General features: G+C 38.7%; 1 protein-coding gene across 1 annotated transcript in view; it reads right to left on the bottom strand.

Annotated features, from left to right (window-relative positions):
• LOC150081976 (uncharacterized) overlaps positions 1 to 27,562 on the bottom strand; it is a 181,749-nt gene that overhangs the window by 42,968 nt on the left and 111,219 nt on the right. The window contains exon 3 of the mRNA XM_090380386.1: positions 3,912 to 4,158. Within this exon, the coding sequence (XP_090236512.1) occupies positions 3,912 to 4,158 (247 nt within the window). The remainder of the gene's footprint in view (positions 1 to 3,911; positions 4,159 to 27,562) is intronic.

Below are 27,562 nucleotides of genomic sequence, written 5' to 3'. Positions count from 1 at the left end.
TGTTGAAGTTAAACATAAGAAAGGCACCTGGGGTGGATGGGATCTATCCAGTTATATTATAAAGGAGGCGGCAAAGGAAGTAAGCAAACCTTTAGCCATAATTATGAGAGCATCATTGGACTCAGGGGAGGTCCCCACGGATTGGAGATGTGCAAATGTATCCCCAATTCACAAAGGGATCGAAGGGTGACACGAGAATTACAGACCAGTTAGTTTAACTTCTGTTCCTGGTAAAATAATGCAGTCACTGGTTAAAGAAGCATTGCAGGATCATCTAGACAAGACTGCAGCAATAATTCAGACACAGCATGGGTTTGTTAAGGGAAAGTCTTGTCTGACAAATTTTATAGGATATTATGATGTGGTTACAAAGGAACTTGATGCAAAAAAATAATTTTGATATCATATACTTGGATTTCAGGAAAGCTTTAGACACAGTTGCGCATGGAAGACTACTGTACAGATTGGAGCAGAATGGTATTAAGGGTAATTTGCTACAATGGATAAAAGGATGGTTGACTGGGAGAAGATAGAGGGTGGTAATCAATGCGTGCTGCTCTTCGTGGACTAATGTCATTAGTGGATTCGCACAGGGTTCGGGGTTGGGTCCACTGTTTTGTATATTTATCAATTGATATTGATAAATATCAATTGATAAATATACAAAAGCTTAGTGTCGAAGTTTGCAGATGATACAAAGGTTGGCAGGGTTGTTAATAACAGTAATGGCAGTTTGTTACTGCAACAGGATCTAGAAAATTTGGGCAGATTGGCTGAGAAGTGGCAATTGAAGTTTAACCTTGACAAATGCAAAGTACTGCATATGGGTAGATGTAACCCCAGAGAAACGTACCAACTGTGTGGTACTACACTTGAGGTGGTAGAAAATGAAAAAGACCTGGGAGTAATTGTGCAGTCAGATATGAAGTTTTCTGAGCAATGCAGACAGGCTGCCAGGGCAGGTCATGGGGTTTTGTCAATGATATATAGGAATTTTGCTAGCAGGGAGAAGGAGGTGATTGTCCCTCTGTATAAGGCAATGGTCAGGCCACGCCTTGAGTACTGCGTACAGGTCTGGAGGTCTCATTTTAGGAAGGATGTAGATTTGCTTGAGCGTGTACGGAGAAGGGCAACAAGATTGGTGAGGGGAATGAAGGGATCCTCTTACCAAGAGAGGCTTAAGTTCTGCAAATTGCAATGGCTGGAGACGGAAAATGGCTGCAAAGGACAAATTGCAATGGCGCACCTGCGCGGTGATCTGATTGAGGTGTATAAGGCCTTGAATGGGGTTCAGAACGCCTGAATTCTGATGGGATTCTTCCACTTGTTCAGATTACGAACCTAAAGGGGTATAAATTCAAATTAAGGAAAGATAGATGTAGAATAGATGTGCGGAAATTTGCCTTTAGCCAGCGAGTGGTTAATTGCTGGAACAAACTTCTATTTGTCGTTGTGGAAGTTGTAAGAATAAATAAATTTAAGAAGGAACTGGACAAACGTTTAGAGGAAATGGTTGTGTTAAAATTTTTTTTTTTTTTTTTTTGGCTGATGCTGCATAAGCAAATACACTTGCTTTCTTGCATCACATGCCACTAATACTACTACATTATGTACCAGAAATTTTCAATAGGGTTCAAATCTGCACTGTTGCCGGGCCAGTCAAACAATAATGGCAGCATTTCTAAGGTATGACTTGCACCTTAAAGGAGAACAAAATGAGGTAAAACATTGGTGTATGTATGTTTTGAGACAAGAAGACAAACCCATCATTAAATCTAAATAGCATAAAACTTACCAATTTTTCTGTGCAGCAAGGTGCTGAGTCCTGTTGAAAAATGCAGTTTTGGACGTGTGTGGTGATGATCCCTAATTACGGGTTTTGAGGTACTCCTCCAAGGTAACAGTGTAGGTTTCTGCATTCACCGTTCCGTTAATAAACTTAATTCGCCCCACCCCTTTGCTTGTTATGCATCCCCAGACCATCTGACCGCCAGGGAACTTTACAATCGGTGTTATGCAGTCAGGATGGCATGCCTCCGATTTTCATCTTCCGACATATCGCTTCCCATCCGATCCATGCAGATTGAATTTCGATTCTTCAGAAAAGATGACTGTGTCCCATTGATCTTTTGTCCATGAAACATTCGTTTTAGCCCAAGCCAGTCTCTTGCTCTTCCTCATTTTTTGGGTTAACAAAGGCTTCTTCTTTGACATAGGGGCATGCAGACCACATTCCGAATGCCGTCCTTGGATAGTTCGTGCACTTGTTTCAACACCAGAGGCCATGTCAAAGTCCAGTTTTAGAACAGGAGCACTGTATGGCAACTCTTCACATCACCGGTTTCTGTTGACTGGTGGCAGCCTATTTTATCAGCGATAGCACGCGTAGAAAGCCTTTCCTGGTACAGAGCAACAGCTACACTTTTTTTCTTGGTGTCAACTGAACATATGGAGCCATGCTTACACCTCCGCAAAACAGGATACTAATGAGCGTGTATACCCTTCCAACGCCGTATTTATAGAAGCGACTGACGCAATACCTTGCAATTACTGTCTGACGCAATACCTTTGCTTTGCGATAAACAAAATAACTGTAATCAAACAATATCTTATACGTCTTACTAAAAATATTACTTTTTTTTAAGGTGATGCAGTTTTTTGTCCGCCACTATAGATCATAAGTAAAATTGTCCCCCCCCCCTATCAGGGAGAGTTCTCCTACGATGATACATTAAATACTGAAGCATCATTTCATATTGGATCGTGATTATCTCCAGGTAACCATGACAGTTTAAAATACCATATATGCAATATGTCAGTTCACAATGTATGTTCTCTCCAGTGTAATTCTAAACCAATAGTAGACATAAGTTAGATGATGTCACGTAGAGTATGTCAGCCTCCTGTAACGTTTTAGTGCCAAAACTTCCCGCCTCTACGCCTTCCTAGTCTAGTAGAGCAGCGTTTCCCAAACTGATTTCAGTGGAACTCTAGGAGTCCGTAGACCAGTTCCAGGGGGTCCGCGAAACAGCGGTCGACCATATATATATATAACATATTGCATATGTTATATATAGGAGTCCGTAAACTTTTTTTTGATTTTTGAAAGGATCCGTAGATCTCAGTAGCCTGGGAACCACTGTAGTAGAGGAAGAAGATAATATGGCCAGAAAATTCATTCCAATGTTTGTTTTTTAGCAACAGCAAAAATTATGAAAATAAACCTATGCCAGTACAATTTTGTAGTCAAATATAGTTGCCTGACTGCGTACGGCCGCCCATGTTTCCAAAAATATAACTAAAAACCTTCCCAAATCAGTATTTGCGGAGAGCACACAGTATTTGTGAAAAAACAAAGTTGATAGTTAGAAAAGCCATAGGCGCCATTATGAAAACTAAAGAGAATTCCAAGGTATCAGACAGTTTTAGAAATCCATTTCCATCCTGAAAATAACTCCAATTGTCAACCTGAAAATTATCATTCCTGGGTAGCCAAAATCACACAAAACAAACAGGATATCCCGGAGCTAACTATAAAGCTAAAACACCAGAAACAGAATCTCCCAGCACTCAATTTAAGGTGTACTAATCATGAGTTCCAGGGTACAGATAGTAAATTTTCGCACAAAAAAAAAAAAAAAAAAAACAGCTAGATCCATTTCAGCCAAAGAGTACCTTGTATAAATTTTCTTCTTTACATAAGGCACCCAATTCGTTTCCACGATATTCCTACTGAGCATCATTTTAATTTGCATATGAACTGAGTGTTAACTGCTGCACTATATAACGATTTAAAATCTGTCATTTTCAGTTAAATATCAAAGCATTTTTGTCTGCAGCTGCTTTCACACTAATTCCGATAGTCAATATCTGCAAACTCAAATGCATATATAGTTTCTAATAGCACTTACCATTTAAAGACTTGGCTTCGGAGGGTGGAGGCATCAAGGAATTGACTTTATTTTCATTTCCATGGTCCTTGCAGTTGGCTGAGTTTGTTGTACTAGTAGTGGAGGTTGTGACAGTTGTTGTGACCCCAGTGTTGTTCGATGTCGTGCTGCCACCGGCTGGGGCCTTTTGAGTGTTTTGCTGTGCTTGTTTTTGTTGGTTTAAGCGTTCTTGTTTCCGGAATTTCGCTCTTCTATTTTGAAACCAAACCTATCAGAAACAGAAATGTAGATAAAATGTTAATCTCATTCACACAAATTCTAAACTGGCGAACAAAAGTTCGCCATCACTTGTCCGCAAGCCGCCTTGCGGACCAAAAATAAATTGAAATAAAAATATAACAATTTTCGCATATTATTTAAAAAAAAAAAAAAAAAAATTACTAAAATAGTAAGCAGTCTTTATTTATAAGTAACGTAACAGTGCTTAATAAGTTTCTAATGATGTCTTCATTTCTGTATAACTCTGCACGTCTGTATAAGGTTTTCACAGCCATATTGGCAGATGAGATCGAAAAACAAAATTGTATTCAGAGGAAAAATGTTTTTTATCAATAAATAATCTATTCTAACACTTTAATAAAGTGCTAAAATAGATTATTTATTACTTAACATAAAGTTACTTTATACACCCGATAAATTAATTTTAGTAGATCAACAATACTAGGCTGCAAGAATGCTAGACAGAGACGTCTCTTATGACATGACGTTAAGTAGTTTGAAAAACGCATATTTGTAATTCTTGTTCTGTTCCTTGTGCGTGTGAAGAAGAATTCTCCAGGTAAACGGTTTGTAGCGTAATGCTCATTTGTCGTGGTGTTAGCGTTAGAAAAGTTTATTTCTTGATGGATATCACCTAATTTAAAGACATGATATTAACTGTTATAGGTGGCCTGCGCCCGTGTATATTCCTATGCGAGCTATTGGTTCGCCATCCCTCTTGCTAGAAGCACTGGTCTGTAGGATATAAAAATATATTCTAAAGTAACCCACGCCGACCACACTGCTTTGCAGTTGTCGGGTGTGTTACTGGATTCAGGCGCCGAAAGCTCCGTTCCACGACGTCCCTCAGGCTGAACTGTGATGAGATCGGGCGAGTCTGGAGGCCATGAGAGGACTGAGACTCGAACTATTTGCAACCTTTCAACAAGATAAACGCTTCTTGCGACCCAAAGCGTCGTCTTGTTGACTTCCCACGGAGTGCTGGGAAGACTGCCACCATAAACGGGTGCACACATCATCATCATTTATACTAAAGCGTTCCATGAGCAATCGCTCATTAACGCTAAAAAAAAAAAAACATCACAATCAAAATCTAATTTACTTTGACCATTTAGCCCGCCCCACCGACTGAAATTCAGCCTTTTGTGGGGCAGTTACGGTCATTATATCTAGCATGCATTAGCTTATTTAAAAAACACTAAATTTTAACTCATAAACAAACTCTCTATTTACAAATATTTGGCGAAACTTTATACATTTAAAAACATATATATACAGTATACGCCATAAATATAACTATCACTTTGCATACGCTACGTATATTATACATTCAAGTTTCTTTTACAAAGCTAATAAAAACCTCATAATACCCCTCTCACTTCAAAGAACCTCTTTAGGTCACTTTCCTCCATTACACCAACCCGACTAAACATCTCGGATCTACATCTCACATAACAACGGGCAATATAGCAAAATGTGAACAGAAGTTTCAGGCTCCCCACATCTACCTCAAGGATCTTGTTCTTCTAATTGCAACTCAAAAAGTCGCCTTCTCAAACCATGTTCTGTTAATATCATACATTGATACAGACCAAAAGTTGGCGAATTTTTCCTTTCCCGCATTGATAACAATGCGGGAAAGGAAAATTTAGGAATCAGGAGATAAGTCGCTCTCCCGACATCGGAACTGTCCCAGCGACCCTGCAGATCTGAAATTCTAACCCGTTCCTCTTTTATCATATTCGACCTCTCTCTGGACAAGACCTTACTCCAAATATTTTAGTTGGTATATTTCTTTTTGTCCTATAAATCAGACAATCTTCTTTATTAACAAAACAACAAGCGGCCCCTAGCCAGAAACTGGCAAATCCGCTATATATATATATATATATATATATATATATATATATATATACTATGATATATACATATAATCGTGTTAATTACAATGTTATAAGTGTAATGAACATGTAACATGTTCACAGCAAATCCATCACGCAACTAATTAGAAGTATTACTTGTGGCCCAGGGACCACAAGACAGCAGTCTTTTCTGTCCTAGGAAGAACGAAAACCGCACCCACTGGAGGAAGTGCCGTACCAGGGGTGGGCAACTTTTTTCGTCAGAGGGCCGAATGAAATTTTCGTATCATGATGCGGGCCGAATGAAATTTTCGCATCATGATGCGGCCCGGAATAGATTGAACGATTTAATAAAAAAAATCAGAACCTAAAAAATGTTATATTACTTGAATTACCAAATTATTAATGTATTTTTAAAAAAAATATCTGAATGTCCAATTATCATTGAAAATGCGGCATTCGGCATCAATTTTTCTTTTTTTTTTAATTGGCTCATTTTATGGGCTATAAATTATATTAAATTAAAAATTGTAATAATTAGAAAAGGCATAAAACATAAAATATCTCGCACCAATATTATTTTTTTCAATAAAAAGTCAAACCCAAAGGAACTTCGTTCGATCGATGCTACAATAATAATTACGAAATAACTCTTTGACGCTGCGTAGAATCACTTGGTTACTGTTGTACTGGCCGCGATTCCCGATTGAACCGAATTAAGCCGAACGTTTACGGCGAGTGTAGTTAGGTATGGATTTTCTATATTTATGCATTTACCGAGGGGGCCGGATTCAACATCGTTGCGGGCCGGCTGTGGCCCACCCCTGTGCTATACCAATGGGTGTTAGCTAATCCTGTATCCACAGCTGCCCAAACTGGGGTACCAGCTTAAATAAAATGAAAAAAAAAAAAAAAAGTAGATGGCAGGCGATATCAGTTTTAAGAAATATCGATAGACATTGCAGGTGTTGGATTTGGTTCCTTGTTGCTGATATGTTGATAAACTTGAGAAGAGTTGCTTTCTTTTGGTGAAAACAGCAGAACAGAACTGTTGTAGAGCTGAGAACGATTGAGAATTTTCAGTCAGCGCCACTTCATTTCCTTCAGAGAAGTTGCTGACAGCAGCTTGTAGTGTAGATCTGTCATCGTGGTAGAGGGTGCAGCGATACAGAAGGTGCGTCCAGGTTTCCTCAGCACCACACAAGCAGAGATTGGTGTCAGACAAGCCAAATTGAAATAGTTTGGAGTTGATGGAGCCGTGCCCAGTAAGTATATACGATGTTGTTAGGCTGGGAGAACACCATTGGCAGACGTTCTTATTGAGAGGGAAGGTAACTGCAGGAACAAAAGAGCGGGTGACTTGACCAGTAGTACTGGAATCCCATCGTGATTGCCACACACTGACAAGTTCATTCCAGATTCTCCGTTTCTCGTCTTTGATGGCACTTTTGGGGCTTATGTCCGCACTTGTATTACAACACATACGCAGAGTTCCAGATGTTTCCTCCCATGTTAAATTCCTTTTTCTGTTTTGATGTTTTCTCAGGCAAAAAAAAAAAACACATTTTTAAAATCTAAATCTTCCAGAATGAAACCTGCTTTGAAGGAGCGGAGAAAAAGAAAAGCAAACTTGGGCCTACTGTGAAAGATTTAATTTTCTATGCATACTTTATCAAAAAACGACTATAACACGTATAAAAAAAGCTCTTCGAAGCCTAGAAGAGGTTTTGAGCTATCTCGAACAGAAAGTGGCTACGTTTATTCAGGAAGCAGTGCAAAGTATGACAAAAGTATGGCAAATTGAATGTGATACTGGGATTCTGAAACAAACTGCATCTTACATAGAAGACGACACTCCTGTTTTTTTTTGTTTTTTTTTTTGTTTTTTACCCCCCACTTTCTCTCTCTCTTCTCTTACGCTGAATGGGTTTCGTCATGAGTAGAAGGGAACAGATCTGTGATTATCACTTCGTGGATTTCTTAAGAGTTTGTCCGTATACTTGGCCATGCGGCGCATCACAAAGCTATTGATGACTTTCGTTGGAGATTTTATCTGTGAAGTGGGAAAAAATAATAATAAATAAATAAAATAAATCAGACATTAGAATGTCTGATTTATCTATTTACTCATTTAGTCTCAATCTAATTATAGGATGGAACTTCTAGGATAACCTATATATTCTACAAATATCGATTTCTATCATTTAAAAAAAAATTGTTTCTCAGTTACGGGTAACTGGAAGGTACCTTTTTAGACTATTAAAAACTTAGGCGAAAGTTCAGTTTCAGATTTGTAATGCTAACAGTATGCGTTAACTGGCGTATTTAGTATTTTTTTTTTCGCTCTTTACAAAATAGTTAAACTTTTATTCTTCCACATTTAAGGCCAACCAGCAAGACGAAATAAAGTACAGATACTTTTAATATCTTGCTTTACTATTTATAGCAGTATGCTTATGAAAACATTTCAGTTACCAGTAGATATTCCTAATTTTGTTCTCTCTCTCACCATTGGTTATTCAGAATAATCGATTTCTAACTTGCATCCAAATTCAACATGTGTTACCTGGTATGGTATATAGTTATAATCAAGGCAAACGACAGAAATTCAGAGATCAAAGAATTGCACACAACTAATTTTCGATTTGTTGTCGTTCGTAGTAGCGTAATTTTTATTTAACTCACTGTGCCCTTCCACGTGGTGTTCCATGTATATTTGAATTCTTTTTCACCGCCAGTCCAGCACGCATTTGAATATTTCAAAACGATTACTTTAGTATATTAGTCTATGCACTTAAGATTATCCACATCGTACCATCCACGATCACGTGGTTGCAGTTAAATAATCCACGGACCCGGCTACCCAGTTGCCTGCAAAACTTCTTTGTCCGCCTGCCTTCATGTTGACTCGAACCACTAATTGGAGTAATGATATTACGGTAATCGAATCAAGCTGGGAAACTACGCTAGCCTGCGTAAGCCTATCTTGGAAGTCAACAGAAGCTAGTGGTCTCTAGGGTAGAAGACACGAGCCAGGAACTCACTTTCTGTTCAACTTTTGTTACAACGTTTGATCAAATTTCACAAACGAGGACAACAAAGTGCGACAGTGAAACATACCTTTCCTCTAAGCCGAGGTAATTCTATGAAAGGACAGTTATTTATCATTGTTTTGAAATGAAAAAAAAAAAACTGAAATGACAGAGCATATAATAAATACTATAAAAATAAATTAACAGGCCCAGATGAGCATTCATTAGTACCATAATATATTATCCATAAGAGCATCGAAGTGCAGTTTAAAAATGTCCAGAAATACTTTGTGTTACTCCAAAAATGATAAAAACAAACAAAACCCACTTGATAGTTTTATGTGAGTATCTAAACATCATATTATTATGCAGGTATATTCTATTGGCATTCACCAATGAGGGGGAAGGGTACGGGAATTTAACTTATCTATCCGTTTGGAACCTTACTATAATACATGGACCCAGCTATGCTGATCCCCATTCGAATTTTCTGAGTACAATTCCCTATGTAATCGTTCTCTATACAGTATTTTAACTAAGGCATTAGGGCATGAACGAATAAACGTTCTGTGAAAATGTACAGGGCATTTTGGTAGAACATGGTCTGATGTAGCCGAGTGGTCAAAGTCAAAATTCATGTGATTGTTAAATACGGTTAATGTTAATATTCTTGTCAAAATGATAAGTTGTAAACAACACTGAGTTATGCGGTCGTGCCAGAATATAAAAAAATTGTTTATACATGTATTCTGTTCTATTCTTTATGCTGAAGAAGGTAAAGATAACCTTTATCAATCGACATGACAAGTGGAAAAGAGCTCAGCGAATTTAAACGCGGATGAGTGATGGGATGCCATAAGACTGGACTTAGCACACAACAGATTGTGTTTCTCAACGTACGCAGAACCTTCGTCCGCAACGCTGTATGCAAGTTGAACTTGACCAGGGTAACTGCTTATTTTGACAACAAAAAATCCTCGAAAACAGTTGGGTGTGAATCACTGTAGGCATCTTTAACGTACAGGATCAGTTGCCATAAAGCATACTGCATCAACAAAATTTTCCCATATAGCTGTCGCGATCGCTGTCTTTCTACACTGAGTATAAAAGCTTGTATTCGAATCCTGTAAAGAGGAGGAATTTTAGGGCTTTTTTTTTTTTTTTTCCCCAAACCGTGGCCAAATTAGGCGGTCTCGGCAGAGGGTTACATGGTTTTTCCACCCGGACACTCAGATTCCTCATCCAGTAAAAAGGGGAAACCGACCAAAGAATACACTTAGTTTACAGAAATTATACGTACACTTACGCTTCATAATCTTAGTTCATTTGGCTCAAAAACAAAATAACCAACCATTTAGGGAGTCAACCCAGGACTCGAATGAGAACTCATGAACAGCTACAGTGTGGTAATGTTATGATAGGAGGAACTGGAGGTAGGCCGCCGTAGCCTAGTGGTCAGGCGCGCGGGTGCATAAGTACACGTGCCTTGAGTGACCGGAGTTCAAGCCCGTGACTGCTAAATATGGTGCTATTTCTTGTATTCTCTCTATCTTGTGAACTCCTCTGACCGTTTGGTCGTCCCGGAGTATAAACAGAAAATTTATTTATTTTAAAATGAGCGACTGACCTCACTATGCGGTGTTTTTTGATCAGTTAAAAATAAAACGCGGCATGTGGCGTCAATCAAAGAAATGCATCATTCTGTTATATCTGTAAAGCACCGTTCAGCCATTTCTTAGATTCGCTTGGTGGGTTGGTTTTGTTCACTAGTTTTTGTGAGTATTACTCTGTTGGAAATACAGTATACCCTATATCATTCTTGACGCTGCTGCTCTTCCTATACTGGTGACACTATCGCGCAGACTGAAGAGGACATTTCCTTCTGTCACAAAGCTCGATGTGTTATGACTTAATTTAGAGAGAACAATGTAACACTAAATGGACTGATCAGCGCAGATCACCAGAATGATCACCGTGAGTTGAATTCCAAAGATGTTCGCGCTCGTACATGAAAGCCAGCATTACTTGCCTAATTAGAAAACTGTCCTGCTGGAGAAATATTTCTGCTCACGTAAACTGGCGTAAGGTGTTCTATGAAGATTATATACCAGGGGTCGGCAACCTGTGGATCTTTAACTTTTAGCCCACATGAAGCAAAGAGGACTTGAAGATCAAGGACATGTATAGTGCAAGACTAAAATACCTTAAAACTGAAATTGAGGATTTGGAGAGGCAAAAGGTTGCCCTTTCAATTCTACATAAATGGATATCGATAGACGAGTTGAAAAAGCAAGACCAAATTGTGTTCGATGCGTGGTGTAGCTTACCGGACACGTATATAAATTCGAAAATACTTGCGTTTGGACTTCTCTCAGTTTTTGGTTCGACGACGAATATCTGCGGGCAAATATTTTCGACCATGAACTGAAAAAAAAAAAAAAAAAAAATCAAGAAACTGAACAATGCGAGTTTCTCAGCATGTTTAAAGATGAAAATTACGGCATACACGACTGATGTTGAAAGACTCGCTCAAGAAGTTCAGCAGCAAAAGTCACAATTAGAAATATTATTAATAAATAATATTTCAAAAAATATATTTTTTTAATAAAACACCTTTACATTTCTTAAAAAAAAAAAAACTTCCCCACCCCTCTTCCCCCAGCTTCAGCTGAATGCGGTTCTTCGGAGCTTTTTTTTTTTTTTTTTTTAATTAATTAGATTAAAAATGGCTCTTCACTCAAAAAGGTTGCCGACCCCTGTTATATGCTGTTTTTACGTATTAAAATGTGATCTGCATGCCGCTGTCTTTTTTTATTTTTTTATTTTCAGCATCCCAATTAATAGCTCTCTATTATCAACATTTTTGGTAATAAAGCAATAAGTCTGACAATAAAAGTAACTAGACTAATTCTTTAAAGAAGAAAAAACGTAACGTTCAGTGTTATGGTAACCTTTTGACTTTATACACAGACATTTCAGTGTCTCTGTCCTACCTGGAAACATTACTAAAAATCACTTTCTGAAAGACCTTGCAGGAGATCCGGCATCTCTCATTGTAATTAAAACCGTCAATGGGTTTTCTGATGAGCTGCCAACAAGCTCCGAAACGGCTGGGGGAGGTAACACATTACTAATAAGTAACATTACGCTTATTATTAGTAGTAAGGCAACACAGGGAAACTCATGGTGGCAGCCGTACAATTTGAAAGAATCTTTTAATTAGACAGCACATTTTTATTGTATTGTCTGTGCTGTACAACATGGATGCAAATTCTAGTATAGCTAAACTGTATCATTTACAGACTGGCTTAGAGTATTTTATTAGTTTTTGAGGAGACAAAATACACAGCATGGTACCTCTCCTTAACAGCACACTGCACAAATAGCAGACTTAGTTTTGAATGTACTAGACATGACTAATAAAAATTAATGTGGAAATATTTTTTTTTTTCGAAAAGCCTACAGTAACAACTTTTCAACATAGGAGAATTTGTTATTTTCTCTCTGAATTTTCGGTTTCTTTCCAGTCAATTGCAGTCATGCCCTTGTCCACAAACAGTGATTCCAAAGCGAAGTTTCTCGCCAAGTGGTTTTTGTCGCTTGCAGTTAAGGAAGTGATGCTTCTCTTGAACAGTGCTTTTCTCTCATTCGCTGAGGCAGGCGACGACAGCTACTACTGAAACATGTACCTCTGAGACCAGACATGGGCTTGCTGCTAGTGAAAGCGCGGGAATTGAATTATTGTGAAGTTTCAACTTCATGCGAACGACAATGACATTTTGTGTTCACGTGTACATTTGATAATTTGGAAATTATTTTCGAAACAAGAAGCGATGGCTAGTGTTAGTATGCAAAAGTTATTGGAAACTTTTTTCAGATAAGAAATATTGAGAACAAAAATTATGTGATTGTATGTGGGCAAACCATGCCTTTGTGCTCATCCAAAAAACAAAAGAAAAAAAAAAAAAACACAGGGGTTACGCCTCGAGCCCCTGGTTATTGTCCCCCCCCCCCACCCTCTCCCAAGGCCTGTCTGCAACGAATAATACCAATTGGTGAGCATGATTGATAAGATTTCTTTCCAGTAGCCAGGCTGTAACGAGAAACAAAAGTATTAGAACATATCAAACAGATCAAATAACTATGCGCAATGCAAAAAATTAAATCATATTTATACAAAAAAAAAAAAAAAAAAAGGCTTAATTTCACTATGCAAGAAGCAACAGATAAAGAAAGGTGATTTAATTCAAACGACTTCAACTAGCTTCTTTATGAAGGAAAATTATTTATTAAAATTCCCTATTCTCTCCATTATAAATTCTTTATTTATAAGATTTTAGTCTGTTGGATGCTAAATGTCGTATATTATAGATTGTCTTCCTTTTGCTCTCGAAAATTTCTAACGTTATAAATTTTATAACATTGTCTGGCTTTCGAGAGCAAGTGATGTAATTTAATTAATATTTTTAGTTTTGAATATTTTAGAATAGAAACCTTTCACGAGATTCGGGTAGTGTGTATGCGGGGGTCATGGTCGAGGCCATGTTATGTCAAAGATCGGGTATATTCTTAACATGTGTATGCCTTATCCAAAAATTTAATTACTTCATACAGCATGTCCCACCCACTTTTTCTTACTATTGAATTACTTGTGCATTAATCCCACTTAATGCACAAGTTCGGCTGCATTAATTTTATTAACGTGAGTCTGCGTACTCCAGTCGAAATAATGCGCATACAGTTCTATTAGTTGGTAAATGTTACAATAACAGTATTATATGATTAATTCCCTATTCTTAATATGGGTGATATCCTGGTTAATCCTCCACGTAGTTCGTTAAAGTTTGGAATCGAATTTTCAACGCCTGTAGAAAAGAAATTATCATAAATTATCCCAAGATCTTCACGATATACCACTGAATTAAAACATCATCGTTATCCGGATAAATATTTGTTCATCGGATTTTTAAGGGTTACTGAGAAGCGCCTAGATTTATTAGCATTTATGGATAAATTAAATTTTTTTATGAATTTCGTAAGGATATTTTAAAGTATTACTAGTGAGAGCCTGCTTTGAGAATTCGTAGACCATGAAATGTTATTATCACCTGCAAAGGTGATATTAAGAATGTAGGATAAATTTGGTCCTTGACGTTGTCACAGACATTCTCCAGACAAGCTGTACTTGCTACCTGGGAGTCTAAAACGCTGATGGAACTGATATTCGGGCGACATTCAAGTCCAGTGGACCCAATTTCGGCGAAGTCCGGACGGTCTGTGACAGCCAAATCCTTTGCTTGCACCTTCACGATGGTAGGACAGTTAGTAATCTTGCGTATAACCTCCATGCACAAGTACATGGTGGGTGACCACCCAGTTGTGAACCAACGTAAGCAGGGGTCGAGGTGTGGCGTCCACATCACATAGAGGAATGCCGCCCCTCTGTGTTACCAGGCAGTACTAGGTGGTAGACGACGCTCATCAACCGGTGCAACCGGAAGCAACCACTTTGCTTATTGGAGGTTAGAAGTAGTTGAACCCATGTTTAGTCTCCAGAGCTAAGTTCCGGTCAACCCTACCCCATCTCTTCCATCATGCAGTATGACTGATGACTTTTGAGGTTATGATGAACATCGTGGCGAGATCCAATATTCCTTACATTCCGAGGGTACAGCTCTAAAACAGTGTTCGCAGGCCGGCCGCTAGTTAGTACATTGGACCGAACCTATTGGTAACTCTCTAGGAGGCTTCCAGATCAGCTAGTGTATAATCTTGCTACCTCTACTCTGCCAGATAGTGCCTGGAGGGAGTCCGAGTAGTGTGTATGCGGGGGGGCATGGTCGAGGCCACGTTATGTCAAGGATCGCCTTATCCAAAAATTTCATTACTTCATACAGCATGTCCCACCCACTTTTTCTTACTATTGAATACACAATGAATTATCAAACTAATAGAGCAAGCGTATCAGCGAAAAGATGTAAATCTCCCAAACACTTCCTAATTCATTTCACAAATATACGTGGTCTCAATTCTAATCTCAACGATGTCCATTTCCACTCTGCCAAACCCCATGTACTTTTTCTGACAGAATCTCAGTTATCGGTTGATTCAACTATTGCTCATCTCAATTGCCCAAATTATTCGCTGTATGATTCCTTTCGCCCCAAAGTTGTATTTGTGCATATGTCCGTTCTGATATTCCCTGTCAAAGACTTGGTAATTTGGAATCTCGTCTGGCTTAAATTCTCTCTACTTTATTGTGTCAAATTTATCTGTTGTCTCTACCGTTCTCCCAACTCCACTAATCACTTGGAGCTCTTTGACTTCCTCTCTTTGCAACTTGACTTTCTCCAGTCCAACTTTCCTAACAGTGAGGCAATTTTCCTTGGTGAATTTAATTTTCACAACTCCAGCTGGCTTCCGTTTTCTAGTCACACAGACCCTGCACAGATTGTTCATTTACCTACAAGAATACCGGACAATCCTAACCATACAGCCAACACGCTTGATCTTTTTGTCACAAACGACCCTTCTAAGTATACGGTCGAAGTGAGAGGTCCTTTAGGCACCTCAGATCACAACTTAGTGATTGTCTCTTCTCCAATGGTGCCTTTATCTCATGGCTATTCCCAACCTCGTATTGTTTGGCATTACAAGAATGCAAAATGGGATGACCTGCGAGATTTCTTTTCTTCTTTTGCTTGGTCGGATTACTGTTTCAAAACTTCTGATGTCAACGTTTGCTCCGATCGTGTCAGTGAAATTATTCTTGCAGGAATGGAATCCTTTATACCACACTTCACTTTAAAATCTCGTCCTTTTATCTAAACCTTGGTTTTCCTTTAAATGTGCTAAGGCTCTTCAAGAGAAGAACGTTGCATATCATAATTGGCTAGTTTCTAATTCTTCAGTTTCATTTTCTGCCTACACCAAAGCTCGCAACAATTGTAAAGCAGTGATTAATCAGTCCAAACTAGAGTTTGAACAGGCTAAGAGTAGAAAACTTTCTTCTTGCCCTAATGGTAGCCGAGCGTTCTGGTCTCTTGCCAAAGCTATTGGCCGCAACTTTGCCCATCTCTGTTCCCACCTCTGTCCGAACAAGATGGTTCTGTTGTCACTTCAGCCAAGGATAAAGCTGACCTGCTAGCATCCCATTTTCTTTCCAACTCATGTATTAATGATCTTGGTAAAACACCTCCCACCATTCCTAACACGCTCCATTCAATGCATCCTGTGGTCTTCCGTCAAAAGGATTTTGACGAATCTTGATGCTAAGAAAGCTCCAGGTCCCGATGGTATTTCTCCACTTGTTCTCAAAACCTGTGCTCCTGAACTTACTCCTGTTCTTTTTAACTTTCTTATTTCAAATGTGTCTTTCCTTCTGTTTGGAAATTTGCTCATATACGGCCAATTCCTAAAAAAAAAAAAAGGTGACGAATCCCTCCCATCCAATTATCGTCCCATTGAAATTACTTCTACTCTTTCTAAAGTAATGGAGAAATCAATTAACCGCCAATTCTTAAACTACCTAGAAACCTTCCATCTGATCAACGATCGCCAGTATAGATTCCGTCAGTGTCGATCCACTGGTGATATTCTGACTTGTTACCCATTTATGGACTAATTCAATGGAAAAGTTCGGTGAAACACAAGTAGTTGCTCTATACATTTCGATCGTGTTTGGCATAAAGGGCTTCTAAACAAGCTTCCATCTTATGGTTTGCCAACTGTTTTTAGTAATTGGTTATCCAGTTTTCTCACTGAGGGTGATGATAGATGGCTCTCTGTCTTCTAACTTCTCCACTAATGCCGGTGTTCCCCAAGGTTCAGTTCTTTTCCCCACTCTTTTCCTCTTGTATATTAATGACCTTCTTCCATTAACTGGAAATCCTATCCATAGTTTTGCCGATGATAGCACATTGCATTTCACTTTCCATTTTGAGAAACCTTGCCCTGCTGAATCAGCTTCAACTTCTCGAAACTCTGCTACCAATTCCTTAAATGCCGATCTTCAGGTAATTCTCCAGTGGGACAAAGACAACTTAGTTGATTTCAATCCTTCTAAAACTCAGTCTTGTCTTATATCTCGCAAAAAGGATTCTTCTGCTCCTATGCTTATCTTTGGTGACACTCCGATTTTTAGGAAAAATGATATCTCTTATGGGGATTATCCTGACTTCTAATCTCTCTTGGCACAAGCACATTGCAAATATTGCTTCCTCTGCATCTAAAAAACTTGGTTTTCTCTTTCGCTCTCGGCGTTACTTTTCTTCCAAACAGCTGCTCACTCTGTACAAATCACATATCCGCCCTACCATGGAATATTGTTCCCACCTCTGGGGTGGTGCCCCCCCCAAAAAAAAACTTCTCTCATGCTTCTTGATTCCATTCAGAAGAGGACAGTTAGGTTAATTAATGATTCATCTCTAACAGAGTCTCTCCACTCTCATAGATGTACTGTTTCTGCTGCATGCCTCTTCTACAGATACTTCCATGGGCACTGTTTTTCTGAATTGGCTTCTATAATTTGTGCGCTATTTCAAAACAGTCCGAATACGTGTCGCCATCAGCCAACATCCATTTACTGTCCAACTTCAAACTCACAGAACCAACTTTTCATTTTATTCGTTTATTCATTCAACTGCCGTTTTCTGGAACAACCTTACTTTATACGTATTTCCTGAAAATTACAGTCTATCGAAGTTCAAGTCTAATGTCAACAAATATCTTCTTTCGTCTTTCCAACCCAAGCATGGTACTAAGTGCTATAGGTTCTACTACCTCTCGTGTTTGGGGTCTACATAAAAAATATATATATATATATATATAAAATTTAATTTTTCAGTTTATAATCCGGGATTGCCACATAGGGTCAGAAGAGTACACCAGTTAGAGCAAATCCAAGAACAACATTGTAGTATTTAGCACTCACGCGAGCACAAATGTACCTCCGCCTTTGACCGCTTGACTTGACCACTACTTGATGAAAACTTTTGGATTTCTTCTTGCTGTGATTCTTGGTCCTTTTGAAAAAGGTGGCTTTGTTCACAATATCGAAGTGTACCGCTTTTTATTGATCGCTGAACGAGAAGTCTAGAGATATTTTGCTTCACAATGGGATTTATTTCATTCAGCTATTGTAGTTCACTCATTACGTATGAAGGAAGACTATGAAATCTCGAGGTATGTTGGAGAAGGTAAGTTGCAAGTGAAATATCTCCGAGGATGTTAATTTGCTGGGATTATTGTTTCTTAACACTTACAGAAATTTGTTTGTTGATTTTTCAATGCTTCTTTCATAATTCAGGTGCACTGTATGCAATTTCCTCATTGATTTTGCTGCAGTCATGATATTTAGAAGGCGTTATCGGTTCTAGGCAGGTGCACAAAGTGCAAGGAACTCGCCGCTTGCATCCATCTAACTCTGCCACGATTTGTGGGAGGCCAATATCCGTATTGACGGGATTTGAACTGAGGCCTTTTTTTCCTCACAGTGTGGAAGCACAGCGATTGCTATCATTGTGCCAGCTGCGACTTTTTTTTTTCTACAATACTGTTAGAAAAGAGTATCACCTAATTATGCTCTTTTCTAACAGTATTGTAGAAAAAACTCTCCAGACTTCCATAGATAAGAAACTTTGTGACGAGCTGATGCTATTTTCATAACACTGGCAGTTTTTATCTTTCAGTGGAGCCCCCCCCCCCTTCATCTCTCAGTGGGTAGATTTTTATGGGACTTTTTCACAATGTGGCTGAGTTAGTCGGTTTCGGGCAGCATGGTTTTTTCTCCCGGAAACTTGTTTTCGTTCAGCAAACAGAAAATCGACCACAGAACACTATATACAGTATGTATAGAGCAATATGGTCTTCATCGCTGAGACTTCTAAAACTCTACTACAATAACAATCCCCAGTGGGTGCGCCTATGGTAGTATGCTGGAATTGATTATCAGGTTTGTAGATGGTGCCAAAGTTTGATAGCAGATAACGATGTCATTTCTAACGTAAGCATAAGCCCACGCCTTGAAAGCCTAAAGTCGGTCTTTCTCTCAGTGGAAAAAGGAAGAAATTGAACATAGAAATGCGTACAATTTTCCAAATTGTTTCAATACTTATGTTGAAACGTAATCGCTCAGCATATCTGCTTAACCAATTTAAATATCACTTGTATAAAAATAGGTTCTTATAATGCAATGCTGGAATAGTCTAAATTTACACAATGGTAAATGCTTGGAAAGATGGCAGTAATAGCATATTGGGCCCTAATGCAATTTAATTAAATTATATAACATTCTCATTTTCCTTGTTAGCTTTCCTTTACTTAGGACCTGGTGCAGTTGCACTATTGGAAGATATATAACTAGGTAGTTATACATCATTCTGATATATTAACATATTGATAGCAAACATTTGTTCTTATTCCTTATATTCCAGCGTTCGACTTTCACTAAAATTAATATAGCGGGATACCTTAGGGCAATGAAAGAATCGCAAACAAGTTGCAGTTCTTTGTGGGTGGAGTACTAACTTAACTATGTTCACTGAAGCATGTCCCGAATAGTTTGCTCCGTGCATTGGTTATTACAGTTGGCATAATATTATCAATAGTTTCAGACTCATTTGAATGTAGTTTGCTGCACTGTGAGGGATAGTTCTGCAAAGCGAAAAGACATTGTACTTTCATATTCCAAAAGGCAAGAAAAACTGTCCTCTCGTTTATGCTGAAGACAAAACAAACAGAATAGTGTAGTTTCTAATCCTGGGGTGAGCAGAGACAAACAATTCCCTAGCGTCTCGGTTAAGTGGCGACCGTCCGCCAAATTATGAAGGTTCACACCAGCCACCGAAGGCGGCCTCCCACATTCTTCTCATGTTGACACAGTACTGGTGGTTGAATGGAGCTAAGGGGGCGCAGGTGTCGGCACACGTGCTAGGTCAACACAAATGCCGGATTCTCTCTCTCCGGTACTCTGTCCACGACTTCTCTTTGCAGAGGCTGCAGGGTAGTAGTATTCGTTGAAATTCTTGTAGCGAACACGCTCAGAATACACAGTACTACGCCATCTGTCGAGAGGTCCCCCTAGAGATGCACTGACAGATGTTGGTAAGGTGACATATAGCTTGCATTGTTTTCGCTGTTATTTAACATCTATTATTCATCATATTAGCCACTTTCCATCCACTTTCAGGCAACTGTTTCATTAAATTTAAAATGAATGCACGAATGTCCCAAGGTTTCAAAAATAGAACCTTCGCGATATCGTTCCTTTTGCCCCATAGCGTGTGTTAAATAAGCCTGGATTCGATTTCCATCGTCGGCATTTTTCACATAGTGGCTGGCTGTCAGTTGGTCTCGGGCAAGGATTTCTTCTTCCAGAAATTCGAGTTCATCATTAAAATAAACAGATCATACCCGCAGATGCCTCATGGCCCCTTAGGCGTCTACAGTTGTATGTCCTGTCTTCATAACTAACAGTAACGAAGACTGTTAGTTGCCTCTGCGCAAATTAGTCTAAACATCACGATTCAGAAATTAAAAAAAAAAAAAAAAAAAAAAAAAAATATATATATATATATATATACTATCCTTCTTATCCGGTAAAGCCCACATTCCAGATGACAATACAAAATGCTATTTAAGATTTTTGCATTTTATAATAGCATATTAAATGTTAGTAGGCATACAATTATCTAACCAGTTGAGGAAGAACATTTTATAGCTAACAATCTTCACAAAATTAAACCCCAAGTGAATATGAATTAGAAATAGTTTCAAGGTAGTACCGTGTAAGCTAGATAATATAGTATTAGCCATATAGTGCACGGAACCCATTGACTTTTGCTACACCGGAAAAAAAAATTATAGAAAATACAAATTATGCTCTTCCCTCCTCATGTAGGTAACTGGTCATTTGACCTTTGAATTTCTTCATACTGTTCCAACATTCAACAACTCGCTGGCTAAAACAAAACTTTATACAGTCTAGTCTAAACATCTTCCCATTTAATTTGGATTTATGGCTCCTACTGGCAAATCGGCTACAGAACATACGCAATTTACTGGCATGTTATGTGCGGCGCAAAAGGGCCTAGTTTGCTGATGAGCCTTAAAAAAAATTACTTGAATCTGAAGAATATCCATTAATCACAACACTCTCTGCTTATTTTCTACGTTACAGTCCATCTTAGAATCTTTCCAGTAATCCCGACATGTCTAGCTTATATAATAAATTCTCTTGAGAGAATGAGTCAAATGCCTTGCTAAAATCCAAATAAACTATATCGAAAATGTTTCTTGCAAACCAGCTCGTGAATAACAATGTCAAAATAGCTTAACGAAACCACTGTGTGTAATTCAGAATGCCATTTCTATATCAATGTCCCTGGATTGCACTCTTAATCAATGCAAAGATTTTCCCTACTACTGAAGTCAGACTAACTGGTCTGTAGTTGGTGACTTCAATCTTGGAATCGCCTTTCTGTATCGGCGGTAAGTTGGCACTTCTGCAATCCAAGGTAATCTCTCCAGATGCCAATGGTGCCGTCATAATTGACCTCAATACACTCTCGGGATGCTTTCCTCAAAATTACTGGGTATATGCCATCAACTCCAGGACAGAGCTATAGTGAAGGGTATACGCCTTATACCCTCTGAATTTTTTTTATGTGAATAGCGTATAACTTCTGGTTTTTGAAAGACTTGAAAAGACAAACATTATTAAAAGATTTACTGAAAATTAAAAAATAAATTTATTAGAATTTGATTCTTAGGCAATGCTTACTTTTATTATTTTTAATATATATGACGTGTATACACACGCACATACGCGGTATACCTTCTGCTAATTTTACGACTACAGCATGGCTCCAGGAGCAAGTTTTTCTAATAAACAGATCTATGTAATTTCGAAATTATTAATTTTATATGTCAGCTCACTCTCTCAGCATGAAAGGGCTTTCGTCAGTAAAGACCGATGCAAAGTACCTATTATACACTGGTGTGCAAAACTTAAGGACCAAGACTATTTCTAAAGGTTACAACCACAAAATCTTTATTTAAGGTGCTCTTTACTGATAAAAGTAGATTCAGTCTTAGCAGCGATTCTGGACGTCAGCTAATCTGGCGAGAGGATGGCACACGGTATCACCCCGAAAACATTACTGAAAGGGATGGATATGTGCGGTCGAGGTGTTCTGGGGAGGCGGTACTGTAACCGATGTACGCTACTGTACTGAAGTAATGCTTCGCCATTGGCCCCGAGTTCGTGTTTATGGATAATAACGCCACACCCCATCGCACAGCAGCTATTGATATGCTTTTGGAAAGTGAGGACATTGTTCATATGGATTGGCCTGCCCGTTCCACCGACCGATTTAAATCCCATCGAACACATATGGGACGCTCTGGGGAGACGCCTAGCGGCACGTCCACATCCACCAGAAAATGTTCATCAGCTGAAGATGGCGCTGACAGAGGAATGGACGATATTACCACAGGAACTTATCAACAACATTGTTCTAAGTATGGACAGGCAGTGCAAAGCCTGCATCAACATTAGGGGTGGCCATATCTCCTACTGAGGACCGCCTCTTACCTTTATTTAATCTTTGGCAGTGATGCATCTGTATCATGGCAACCAGTGGTATGTTGCCATTTTTGAATAAAGTCCCTATGTACCGTTTTGTTTCCGTTGTTGTTTCCTTCATTTCTGTACCTCACGGGGTTCCTTTGGTATGCTTTTCCCATATCCAGGCCACTCCTGTGAGAAGCTACAGGTGAAAACCTGACTGGTCCTTAAATTTTGCACACCAGTGTACGAGTATATACTTTATTGTATAATGTAAGCTTATTGCCTAGACAAAACTAAAAAAAAAAAAATGGAGGATCATATTTTGTACAGGAACACTTTGCTTTTAGGACTATTTTCGTGAAGACCATTTTCTGTGATGTGTGCTGAAAATGGTCCCTCCAGTGTACTTTGTTGATGCCAATGGTCTATTTGTATAGCAAATGGAACTAATGGAATGTATATAACTGTGCATACAGTTCAAACTGCCAATTATGGTGAGCGGAATGTGTGGCGCAGGTGATATCAATGAATTCCAAATGGCCCTAATTTGTGGGACCGTGAATTTTGGACAACTCGACAGGCTGCTCAGCCGGAATTTAACTGATATATTAAGTAAAGACAGCCTCTAAGGTATTTCTCATGTGAAAACTGGAAGGACAAATATGGAACCACAAGCATGGGCGCCAAGAGCCAACAACGGCCCTAAAATAAAAGCCTCACCGGACTAACTAGCCTTTCTCCACAGGGCGTTCAGATTCCAATTTCAGGGACCGACGACGTATTTCGCAAATTGTTACAAAGAGACAGTTAAGCTACGGTAGACATTTTGACCACGGAATTGTGGTCAAAATGGCTACCATAGATTAATAAGGTTTTGAAGTGACTAGGGCATTGCATCAAGAACTGCATATACAGTGTATCCACAGCAGTGCACCTGTTCAGATACTTCTCATCTTGCAAATAGTCACAAAACGCCGCCTATGGTGTCTGCCGCACATATTGTGGCTGCTAATCAGTGTTAAAACGTAATGGCCAGATGAATCAAAATTTATGTTAATATACGCTGATCATAGGGCCAAAATTTAGAGGAAACCTCATGAATGTCTGCATCAAGAATGTGTCACCTCTGTGGTTAAAGGAGGTGGTGGCTGCATAATTATTTAGAGTACCATTTTTTGCAGTACCTCGCCATGGTCACGTGACTTCCCAAACGTTCCTGGCGCTTTAACTGACCATAATGCGCCCATGATGGCATCCCTCTATCCCACATATGATGAAATCTTCCAGGATAACAATGCTACTACCCCGACCGATCCAAAAAAAAGATCTTGAATGGTTCCAAAGCGTGACAGTACTCTTCGAACTTTTTCTGGAACTCCAATACATACCCTGGCCCCCACAGTCTCTTGATTTCAGTCCTTTTGAACACGTCAGAAAAGAATTAGGCAGCTGGAAAACTTCCGTATTTCGACCTCTCGTTTGCCTGATGTATTGTTGTAGGTCCCGAATCCTCCTTAGACAACGTGCACCCTCCTGCTGATTCAGTGTCACGCCGTGTAGCAGCAATTAACAAAGCTCAGTTAACTTCCTCGCTTTGATTGGGCTCGAAATTAACCCCCTTAAAACTACCCAGATGTCCTCTAGAAAGCATAAAATACATAACATCACCATTCTCTTATATGGCCAACCCATCCAAAAAGCCGATCACCACAAGGATCTGGGAATTGCATGGGACACCAAGTTATCCTTCACTGAGCATTTCACTATTTATTACCAGAAAGAAAACACTGGCCACCATCTGGAAATCAGTTAGGTGTGCAACGATCTATACGCTTCAGTTATCTGGTCTTCAGCTCCTGAACCGTACGTTAAAACCGTCTCTAAACATTGTATACTGCTAGTGGATAACACCCCTGGTGATATACCTCTCTTTATAATCATAGTCAGTTACCTTGCGATATAATAAGTATATTTGCCTTGAAATAATTTTTAATATATGAAGCAATATTGATACATTGTCGATGGGTTATATTATGTCAAAGAAGATGGTGTGTCTATTTGAGACCTGATGCTGATGGATGGCGTGTTGAATCAGAAATAACGTATTAAGGAGGCTTATTATTTGTAGATCTTGGTTACAGTGACGTGTGGACATGTGGGGGTCGACAGTTGTAGGGAGTATATTTTCAAAAATTTTCAGCAGAGAGCAACCAATGGATATAGTACAGAAATCAGTTGGTAACTTTGGATATTTGTTTTTTTTTTTTTTTTTTTTTTTTTTGGGACCGGTTTCACATAGTAAGTCCTGCAAATAGAAGGAACAGTAGCAGTTTCTAAAACCTAGTATACGCTGGAAAATGTGTAAAACGTTGTCTAAAATACAAATTTAACATATTTTGACCGCAAATAAGGGGAATCCGTCTGGCCCTGAGTAGGTAAGCTGGCAGTGACTTCAAATTAGCTGCTTTGTCATAGTCATTTCGTTCATGTGCTATGAGAGACTGAGTTGGAAAAGAGAAAATCGCTAAATTATTTCTGTTTATTATATATATAGAAAGATAGGCTAAAACAGTTTATAAATTAGGTAAGCTATATTATACCGTATAAGCCGAGAAGATTTATCAATAAATCAAATCAAAAATTATTACACTTTAGATTAATAAAATTAATTCAGCAGAAGTACAGAGGTCTCACGAATGCATACTGCTTACTCAAAGCTTAATTAGATTTTGATATTGTTCATATTACTATGCAAAAGGACAGGTGCAGTGATTGTAAATAAGAAACGGTTAGGAAGATGGCTACGATGTCGTTGCACCCAGTCATTATAAAGAGCTATGCGTGGGCTCTTCCTGCTGCATGATTGTGTTGCTGATATGGTGTTGGCACTTCACAAATTGCTCTTGGACACTCGCTAATTTTTTGTGACACGCGGGTATACAAGTTTTTGTGAGCTGCGCATTCTGTAGACAAAAGTGTCGTTTATTTTAATTCATCCATAAAGAACGCTGACAGCCGTCACTTTGCATTTCTTCCCGTGACAAACGAACTAAGTGTCAAAGGCTGTCAAGTTACAGATGAAATACAACAAACTTTTTCCGGTGTTTCTAGATTAAATGAGAGATGCTTTGATAGTGGACGTTGTGCAAATTGGACGTGACGGGATGTACGAAGAGTGACATGGCTGTTCCACTGAAATAAGATATATTGTAGCCTTCTTATTTCTCCTTTTGAAAAGGATGACGCCTGCTCGCAGAGCTTTCGAATGCGTAAAGTATTCAAATATGCGAACTTGAAAAAAAAAAAAAAAAAAAAGCCGTCACGTTAAAAGGCAAATATTTATTAATGCGCAGATGACAGAAGTTAACAGAATTATCTGCCCTTCAGTAATTATCATTACTGGGCAAATCTAGTTATTGTAATGCACTTACGCCGTGCAAGCAAAGCTCCATTGATGCCTAATTTAGTTTGCTCGTAAGTAAGTTCAGGCGCTATTAAATCAACATCCACAATGTAGCAGAATGACATTGCTAACGACAGAATGGCGCACAAAACTACAAATTCTTCTAGACACTCACAATGGGATACAGATATTAATGGAATACCCGACATTTCCTGTAACTAATTATTTTTGTTGAGCCAAAAGGAGCCTATTATGGGACAGCGTTTATTTGAAAAGAATTTCATAAAAAGAATCCTTATTTTGGTCAGCGAAACTCCTTATGTTACATTTTATTGACTGCTAGCAAAAGATCTCGATTGCACTCGTGGATTAGAAGACAAACAATCATCTAATTCCCAGTACATGAAATATCACTACACTTAGTCTCTCCTTTTCTTAAAAAGTGACTGATTTTCGTCTGCTAAAATTGTGTCGTGCTGCAAATGTTGCTCTCCTAAACTTAAAACGAAATTTTCTGGATAAATTACCCTTGAAATGGATAGATGGGATGATGATCTAGTATTTCAATAACGCCCTTAGTTCTGAAGACTGATATAATTTTGAGAATAAAGTATTTTTGTTGCCTCTATGTTAACACCGGAGTTATAATTCAATGCTTTTCGGAATTCAGTTTTAATAAGATCACCACATCTTTCATTTAGAAACTTTTGCAGAAAAATTATGAAAATGGAAACTTTGACCATCAGTGATGTTCAAAGTGGAGATATATATATATAAAAGATGATGATGGAGGAGATAAAACCTCTTTTCCGTCGTGAGCAGACAAACATTTATGTCTAGTAGCAGATGTATAAACTTTTTGTCTTTTTAGTGGCCATCGCACGATTTTCTGACGGGAGAGGATATAGCAGCGTTTAAGGGGATCATTACGCTTTAATCATCATGTAGCATTAAAAAAAAATCCACATACATTAGTGCAAACGTTTTCGTTCTGAAAACTTCCTCTTGGGGATCCCAACGCTCTTCTGACCAGAAGAGCATTGGGATCCCCATTTTAGCAAAGGCAGCAAAGAGTTCTTTACTTATGTAAATCCTAGAGGGAAGGGGATGAATCAGATTGGTCCACTTCTTGATGATCCTGCTCAGGTAGCTAGCAAACTGAATGAGTATTTTGCATCGAAATTTACATATAAGGAGTTATTTAGGGAGGGGAATGCTAGAAGTGTATTAAACTCTGGTAGCGAGCTAAATGATTTTGTAATAACTGAGAGCAAATTGGGGAAGAAATCGTTGAAGATAAACATAAGCAAGCCACATGGGATGGATGGAATTAGGTCCAGTTATATTAAAGGAGGCAGCAAACCCTTAGCCATAATTATGAGAGCTTCCTTGGACTCAGGGGAGGTAACCATAGACTGGAGATGTGCAAATGTGACCCCAATCTACAAAGGAGGATCAAAGGGAGACAAGTAATTACCGACCTGTTAGTTTAATTTCTGTTCCAGGGAAATTAATGGAGGCACTGG

The sequence above is a fragment of the Mastigoproctus giganteus genome, chromosome 8 (assembly GCF_048544385.1).
Source record: "Mastigoproctus giganteus isolate SK-2022 chromosome 8, ASM4854438v1, whole genome shotgun sequence".
In the NCBI taxonomy this organism is placed as follows: Eukaryota; Metazoa; Arthropoda; class Arachnida; order Uropygi; family Thelyphonidae; genus Mastigoproctus; species Mastigoproctus giganteus.
Note: the sequence above shows the minus strand (reverse complement) of the source record. Positions and strands in the feature narration are given on the sequence as shown.